Here is a 9,049-nt window from a genome sequence, read left to right as displayed (position 1 = left end):
AAAAAAAAGTGGTGGTGGAGGAAGTGGTAGAGGTAGGCTTGTGAGATGGCTCCGAGGGTAGAGGCGCTTGGCCTGACATGCTTTTTTTGAGATCAGAGGTCAACTTTTGGGAGTTGGTTCAGTTTAATGGAGTCTGTTCTTTCCTACCATATATATCCTGGGAATCAATCTCATGTAACAAATGCCACCTCACCCATGAGCCACTTGCCAGCTCTGTTTATTTTTAGAGACAGGGTCTCACACAGCTCAGGCTGCCCTGGAACAAAATAAGCTAATGCTGGTTTTGAGCTCTAGATCATCTTGCTCCCACCTTGCACATGCTGGGACTACAAGTCATGTCCAGAGAGAGGTATAAAGTCAGTGTTTAACCTCTGCTTATGAAGCAAACACAGGAGCTACTTTGAGGAGTTCAGAGAGTTAAAATTGTAGGTGAAAGATACTAAGAATGAAGTGTACATCTAAGTTTGTCTTTTGTGGGCTTTGCCTTCTTCCTTCCTTCCTTCTTTCCTTCCTTCCTTCCTTCCTTCCTTCCTTCCTTCCTTCCTTCCTTTCTTTTTTTGCAAAGCATTGGAAGAAAAAAAAAAACCAACTCCTGACATAAAAATAACTGTAACCGGTAAAGCGGTAAAAGGTTGTATCTTTACTTCATTCCTTTCATCATTCTCCCTTCCTGCCTCCCCCCACACTGTCTTCTTTGTGCTGGAGGTTGGACCTGCTGCCTAACCTAGCACTGAGCTATATCTCCAACCCCATTTCCTTTCTTCTGCATTTGATTTGCCATCTGAGGATGTTTCAACTTTGGAGATCAAAGTTGACAATGTAGTTCAAAGTTTATTTTTAATTATGTGTTTGTGTAAGTAAGTGTTCCTGTATGTGCCTGTAGAAGCCAGAGGCTTCAGATCTCCCGGAGCTGGAGTCGTCTAAACTCCGGGTGAGCAGCACACACTCTTCACCACTGAGATCTCTCTCCTCCCAACCCCACCTCTTTCCTTCCTTTTGCTTTTTGCTTTTTGAGATAGGGTCTCATGTAGCCCAGGCTGGCCTCAAACTTGCTATGCAACATAGCTCCTGATCTTCCTGCCTCACTCCTCAAGTACTAGGATGATAGTTCTAGGTTATCAGGTGTTCTTTTAGAGCTTGAGAGCGTGTGCATGTGAGTGTGTGTGTGTGTGTGTGTGTGTGTGTGTGTGTGTGTGTGTGTGAGAGAGAGAGAGAGAGAGAGAGAGAGAGAGAGAGAAGCAATGAAGGAGTTGGGCATGGTGGTGTACTCTGGAGGCAGAGGCAAGCAGATCTCTATGAGTTCTGGTCCAGCCAGGAATACACAATGAAACCCTGTCTCAAAAAGAAAAAAAGAAAACAGTAAGTGCGCTTCTCCACAGAGCTGTCTTTCCAGTCCTTTTACCTCATTTCCCCCAACAGGATCCCTCCCTAAACCCATGCTTTACCATTTTGGCCTCTCCAGTGCTGATTATGGATGCCATCATTTTCTCATGTGTGCTGGGGATTCAAACCCAGATTTTTATGCTTGCTTAGCAAACATCGTATCCATTGAGCTATTCTTAGCCCCCCAGATTATGAATTTTTTTCACAATAACATATTTCTCATCAGGGAATCTCAGTGTCACTTTTCAAAGCCTCTAGTGTTCTGGATTTTGTGTCAAGGCAACAGCACAAAATTGAAGTGGCTGAACCTCCCACATACAGATAACCCTTGTGGATAACACCAGTTAGCCAGAAAGGCAGACATTGGCAGAGTCGGCTTTAGTTTTGAGTTGTAAGTACCTCACACAAATCAGAGAACAGGGTGTTTAAAATATCTTAATCTACTCCAATCTCATTTTTTATTTTATTTAAGAATAAAAACTTCAGTGTTGGCTATTGTTGCAGTAAATATTAAAAAAGTGGTTCCATCCTGCACTATACCCAACTACCCTCTGCCCAGGCAGGCTTGCTGGCCATGCACCGGTGGGCTATAGTTGGCCTGTTCTTATCTCTTGGAGAATCTCTGACTCAGAGCTCCAAAATCTCTCTACCCAGCTCACTAAATTCACACTGGTGGGTCGCTACCATGCCAGCCCGGTGCTTCAAAACTCCCACAGCCTTTTGTGGTACACATCAGGCAAACCCACGCTTTGCCACTGTACCTTTCTCTCTGGAATCCAGTTGAGTCTGGGTGGATGGCTGAGAAGGTGAACTGGAGAAGGGAAGACTGCGGACTGGGGCTAGCCAAGAGGTGGGGGAAAGAGTAGCTGGGTTTAGCATGGGATGGTGACACTTTTTAAATATTTCCCGAAACAGGTGGCGAGCCAACATGTTGGGCAAGAATCCACTAAAAATTTAAGATTATTAGCCTGAAAGTTAGAGTTTTATTTTCTTAGAGAAAATTGACACATGGACTCAAGTGTGGAAACTTTGAAACAGAGAAACTGTCTCTGAGGTCCCCTGCTGTGGGGAGTGCAGGCTGTTCTAGGCAGAGAGCTTACAAGTAAAAACTACCTGCTTCCTATAGGCAGATATTAGTGAAAGTTTGAATTAATTCCTTTAAAGATGTATAAAGATATATTGCTCTATTAAGTCATATAGGCTACTCAAATTCTGTCTAATTCCATGGGAATTCTGGGTTTTAATCCTGGTTTGACTAGCTGCCTGCTTATAAGCAGGTATAGATAGACGTGTGAATCAATTGTTTTTAAGATGGCATGAAGACATATTGCTCTAATAAGATTTACAGAACATTTAAATTCTGTCTAACGTGGGCTCCACAGGAATTCTGGGTTACTATCCTGCATGACAAAATGGAAAAAGCATAAAAATAGGCGCGTACAGTATTTTAGTTGACTTCATTTGTTTTGGATTGATTGAATTTTCAAAATGGGAGTGATTTTGAGTTTTGTGGTTATATTATTCATCTGAGAAAGAGGTCATATTCATCTGAGAGAGAGGCCAAAATACAAGTTTTTCTGGTTACTGACCGAAGGATATACAGATTTGTGTTTTTAGGAAAGGTGATTAATCTCTGGACATCTTCCAGAGCCAGATGGATCAGATTTGATAGAGGGAGACCCCCAGAGAACTAGATTGCAGAGATTGAAACAAAAAAGTTATCTTGATGATACTAAAATTTTGTTTTGAGATTTGTATATTACAGAATATACAGCTTTGGTGAGATCCATCATCAGACATGCTAAACTGACCTGCTTGAATTCCTGATGTCTTAGACTTTCAGCTGGATCCAGTCAGGACACAGACATCAGAGATTAATACAATCGTTGGTGTGGCCTTCTTAAGGCCAATCAACTCCCCCATTTTCCCTATCCCCCTTCCTCTTCAAAAATATCTCAACGTGGGCCAGGCGGTGGTGGCGCATGCCTTTAATCCCAGCACAAAACTCAACGTCCATATTCAGCTTGAAGAAGTTATGAAGAGTCGTTGTCCCAGTTCCCTGGGCCTTGGGGCTAGAGGTGGTTATTCTAAGGTTGCCTTTCTGGGGAATTTAGAAATGGTCATAATTGGAACAGGGGGGAAATAGCTAGAATTGACTGTGTAGCCATAATCTCATTTGAGAAATTTGTTACTAAGTTGAAGTCATAATTTCTTATTTTGGTACAGTATTTATTTTGATGGAAAATCAAGGTTTTCATTGGTATAATTTTCTTCTATCGAAACAAAAAAATTAAAACTACAAGGCTTAGACTCAGTCCTTCTATAACTGTTATTATAAACTCATCTGAAAATGTCCTTATAAGAGTTGCCTTGGTCATGGTGTCTGTTCACAGCAATGAAACTGTAACTAAGACATAAGTATACAACATTTTCTTTCAACATGTTGTTATTATAAGACAATTTTAATGAGAAAAAAATAAACTCATCTGAGATGTTTAAGCCTGTGAGTTAAGGACCAAATAGCAAATTCGTGACTCTGAGTTTATTGTTAGGGTGTTTTCAGATATTTTAATTAGAAATAGCTGAGGGTAATTAACAGACAACAGTCCAAATTACTTTACATAGACACATTGGTTTTCGAAAAAGTCAGAAATCCACAGAATGTGACATTTAATGTAATTTATTCACTTGTTGAGACATATTCTGCTCCTAACAGCCCCCATTCATGGATTCAAAGAACCAGCATCTATACTTCCAGGTGAGGTTGTACATTGTGGCCACTGGGCAGAAATTGCCTATCTCTCCTGCAGACCCGTGCTGTTTTTGAAAGGACACAATTTACAGGTTAGGACAGCTTAGCTCTGTCGAGACGGAATAGTCTAGTCCTTAATGATTCCTGTTTTTCAAAGGTCTGTCAGATGATTCTGGGCCAGAAGCTGAAGGCTAATGCTACAACTTCCTGACTTACTGTCTCAGTTCTGGAAGCTGTGTTAGGCTTCCTATATCTTCAGATAATGTTGTCATTCTCAGATTTCTGACAGGTTTGAAAGACTACTTATAGTCTTATAGCCAACCCACGCTATTTAACATGGAGAGAACAGATTTGGGAGGACAGTTTTCAGATGGCATACAATCTAAAGCCAAGACATAAGTCTTGGTAAGGTGTAGAATTATAAGGTGTAGAATTATAAGGCTTTTAAGTTAGGTTAGATGGCAGTGTTCTATTTTATTGACAAAAATGATGGACTGGGTGTTAGGTCTATCTTGTACCTTATAAATTATAAAATGATAATAGTTGTGATAAATTTATATTTGAGAGAAAAGGTTTTTTTTTTTTAGAGATTTATTTTATTTCACTTTTATGTGTATGAGTACACTGTAGCTGTACAGATGACTGTGAGCCATCATGTACATGGCTGCTGTTGAACTCAGGACCTCTGCGGGCCCAGCTCGCTCCGGCCCACTCCATCTGTCGTAATTTTCTGCAGCTGTCTTCAGACGCACCAGAAGAGGGCGTCAGATCTCATTACGGGTGGTTGTGAGCCACCATGTGGTTGCTAGGATCCGAACTCGGGACTTTAGGAAGAGCAATCAATGCTCTTACCCACTGAGCCATCTCACCAGCCCAAAAAGTTTTTTTTATTTGAACAGAAAGGGTTATATGTAGCAGAATTTTCCCTGTCCAATCAATTTAAATATTAATACCACTAGAAGCCTGTGATTGGACAGGGAAAATGGAAGCAGAGCTAGGGTTTTGGGAGACAGAGGGGAATGAAGGAAGATGGAGGAGGAACAGGACAATCTAGATTCCACGTGGCTTTTAAATAGCCACAGGTAGCTATGAATATCATATAAGGGATGGATAACTATAGGACAATTTGTCTTATCTATGTGGGCAGTTTATATCATTATCAACTGGCTCTGAAATTATTGTTTAGGCATCTTGAGAACTGAGAATTTATTGATATATAAATCTGACTGATTAAATATAAACTTCAAGAGTTTTGATTTATGCCGGGCAGTGGAGGCACACGCCTTTAATCCCAGCACTTGGGAGGCAGAGGCAGAAGCAGGCAGATTTCTGAGTTCGAGGCCAGCCTGGTCTACAGAGTGAGTTCCAGGACGGCCAAGGCTACGCAGAGAAACCCTGTCTCGAAAAAACCAAAAAAAAAAAAAAAAAAAAAAAAAAAAAAAAAAAAAAAAAAAAAAAAAAAAAAAAAAAAAAAAAGATACAGTGATTTGAATGCTTGCATAAATCTAGGGTTCCGTGGAACGTGGTTTGAAAACTCTTTTTCCCCTCTCTTGGAGTCATTGTCACTTAACTTAATTATCTTACCTCTTAGGAAATGACAACTGCTTAAGCTATAGGTATAGACCAAGGTTTAGCCGTCTTTGGGTCATCTCTCGGGATCTAAAGAAAAAAAGAAAGAAAAGACCAAAACTTAACATGTGTACTGTAATTTTGACCAGAGAAATCACATCAAATCATCTTTTTTTTCTTTTAAAACAACAACAAACACCCCAGGGTGTCAATACACTCTTGTGGCTGGCTTTAAACTCTCCATATAGACCAGGCTGGCATGAAAGCCATAGAAAAAGACCTACCTGCCTCTGTCTCCTGTGTGCTGGGTGTATGCCCGCCATATCAAATCTTAAGGTTGCAAAACTTCTCATAAGAGAAGGCAGGATTTTTCAGGCTTCTGGGGAACTGGACCCTGGCATTCTTCGAGAATGATAACTTTCATCAGCACATGACAAGAGATAGTGACTGGATTAAATGTTCTTTCCCATCTCCGTCTGCAGCATTAACCAAAGATGCATGGTGTGTGCTTCTGCTAGTTAAACCCCAAGCTCTCCATACTATCCTGGGCTACAAGTTTCCTGAATTTGACTCCTTTATCTTCCTTGTGGTCTAGATGTCCATCTTTTCTGAGAATTTGTCCTTTTAGCTTTGGCCTCAGGGCCAATGTACTGGCTGGTTTTGTGTGTCAACTTGACACAAATTGGAAGCATCACAGAGAAAGGAGCCTCCCTTGAAGAAATGCCTCCATGAGATCCAGCTGTAAGGCATTTTCTCAATTAGTGATCAAATGGGGAGAGCCCATTGTGGGTGGTGTCATACCTGGGCTGGTAGTCTTGGGTTCTATAAGAAAGCAAGCTGAGCAAGTCAGGGGAGGCAAGCCAGTAAGTAGCATCCCTCCATGGCCTCTGCATCAGCTCCTGCTTCCTGACCTGCTTGAGTTCCAGTCCTGACTTCCTTTGGTGATGAACAGCAATGTGGAAGTGTAAGCTGAATAAACCCTTTCCTCCCCAACTTGGTTCTTGGTTATGGTGTTTGTGCAGGAATAGAAACCCGGACTAAGACAGCCACAAACACATTCATTACCTCTGCTGTGCTCCTGTTTTCATTTGAAGGGTTGACTTTTATGTCCATTTTAAGTTATCTTCATTTTTTGAGACTACAAATCAAACCCAGAACCTTATGCAGCCTAAGCATTCATTCTAGCTCTGAGCTACATCCCCATCCTTACAAAGGGACTAAATAAATCAAATTTTATCCCAATAATGGAAAGCTGTAAAGATTTCCACAATCGGGGCTGGAGAGATGGCTCAGCAGTTAAGAGCACTGACTGCTCTTCCGAAGGTCCTGAGTTCGGTCGGATCCTAGCAACCACATGGCTCATAACCATCTGTGATGAGATCTGATGCCCTCTTCTGGTGTGTCTGAAGACAGCTACAGTGTACTTACATATAATAAATAAATAAATCTTAAAAAAAAAATAAACAACAATAACAGCAAAACAATGAAAGAAAAAAGGGAATTTTGCTGCAATTTTACCTTTCAGGGCATGTTTGAGCCACCATGTGGTTGCTGGGATTTGAACTCAGGACCTTCGGAAGAGCAGTCAGTGCTCTTACCCACTGAGCCATCTCTCCAGCCCCCATAGTTGTCATCTTAAATTATGTAATCTTCCATGTCCCTGCCTTGGAACAATGTATGTGTACTCTTTCCAGAACATAGCAGATACTGAAGTTAAAAGCAATCTTATAAGATGAATAGCCACCATAAGTGCTCAACACCACACTTACGGGTATCAGTTGATAAACAAGGATAATTGTTATCTGGTCAGTTGGGGTCATTTGGAATCAATGACTTAATCTCTTATAAAACTCTGTTAAAGATTTCGGTAAAGTGCCCCTCATTCCTTTCCCTGTGTGATGCTTTCCACGCCGTTCAGTAAAAGAGAAAGCAAAGCCCTTTGATAGAGACAGGCATACAGACACACAAGACACAAGACCTTTACTTGCTGAGCCATCTCACCCCCTCTCAAATGACTTTTCCAAATGAATGGCTTTATTTCAGAAAAGATGTTGCTACTGATACACACTATTTGGGGGGGGGGGGTGGATGGAGGGGGGAATCAACAGACCACAGGAAGACAGGTTGGTTTTCTCAATTAGGATAGCCACCCAATCAGGACAGCACAGTTCAAGGTTATCTTTGGTAAGATCAAGGCCAGCAGGGAACTAAGTGAGATCCTCTTCACTCTGTGGCTGCCATGCCTACTCATCTACTCCAGTAAAGTCTACAATATTGGGGGTAAAAGACTGACTAAGGATAAGAGGCACTATGACTTCAAAGGGAGTTTGTGCCTCCTGGGTATTCAGTCAGTCGTTGGCATCTCCTAACTCAGAAGTGTTCCAGATTAGTCTTTCCAATCTTCAACACACCTTCTTTTCTTTTTTTTTTTTTCTTTCTTTTTTTTTTTTAAAGTTTTTTCGAGACAGGGTTTCTCTGTGTAGCCTTGGCTGTCCTGGAACTCACTCTGTAGACCAGGCTGACCTCAAACTCAGAAATCTGCCTGCCTCTGCCTCCCAAGTGCTGGGATTAAAGGCTTGTGCCACCACCGCCCGTTGCCTTCTTATTTAGGCATAAAGGTACCCCAAGAAATGATTCGTAAATGGCTAAGATTGGGCATTGTTTCCTGGCCAGCACAATGTTCCAATATATCTTAATTTATTTCTAAGCTGTCCTTAGCTTGGAATTTCTCACAAGGAATCTGCCTTATCAGATAAGATGTCCTCGGATTTAGCAACAGAGTTCAGCACATAGTTAGAATTCTCAGAGCAGTCCCACAGAAGACAGAACTGTTTTACATACTAGAGAGTAATCGAAGGGTTTCCCTCACTTAAGGGCATTAGCAGGAACTGCTAGATTGGAACTTCCTGGTGCTTGCCTCCAGCAGACCCAGAGAATTAGCATGGGAATACCAAAATAGCCCCAGCAGGGAGGGCACCACTGCTCTTCCACCCGCTTCACACCTGGATACCTGATCTTACTAACCTTGATGTGACTGTCACCTGCCTATGTGACTTTTGTCATTCGCCCTGTTTTCTGTATACCATAAAAGCCTGTTTTTCACTTTGTGCAGGGCACTTGCACTCTGACTGGAACTAGAACTTAGATTGGACTAGGACTTAGATTCATGCAGTCCACAGCCTCCTCCCTCCTCCCCCCCCCCCCAGCCCAGAGTGCTTGGGCCCTGGAGGGTGCAGCACCAGTCCAGAGGGGATGGCTGCTGCTTTAGACCCAGTGTGTTTCAGGTGGCCTCAGGTGTACCTCAACTGCTGAGCTGCCAGATTTATCATTTCTCTTTTGCAATGA

The 9,049-nt window shown here is 41.9% G+C and overlaps 1 protein-coding gene across 1 annotated transcript in view; it reads right to left on the bottom strand.

Annotated features, from left to right (window-relative positions):
- Positions 1–4,049: 4,049 nt before the first annotated feature.
- Positions 4,050–9,049, bottom strand: part of LOC116089178 (aldehyde oxidase 2) — an 89,712-nt gene continuing 84,712 nt past the window's right edge. The window contains exons 35-36 of the mRNA XM_031368841.1: positions 5,720–5,794; positions 4,050–4,200 (exon numbers count right to left, since the gene is read on the bottom strand). Of these exons, the coding sequence (XP_031224701.1) occupies positions 5,741–5,794 (54 nt within the window). The 3' untranslated portion in view covers positions 4,050–4,200; positions 5,720–5,740. The remainder of the gene's footprint in view (positions 4,201–5,719; positions 5,795–9,049) is intronic.

Source organism: Mastomys coucha, unplaced genomic scaffold (genome assembly GCF_008632895.1).
Source record: "Mastomys coucha isolate ucsf_1 unplaced genomic scaffold, UCSF_Mcou_1 pScaffold14, whole genome shotgun sequence".
In the NCBI taxonomy this organism is placed as follows: Eukaryota; Metazoa; Chordata; class Mammalia; order Rodentia; family Muridae; genus Mastomys; species Mastomys coucha.
This window is presented reverse-complemented; position numbering and strand designations above follow the sequence as displayed.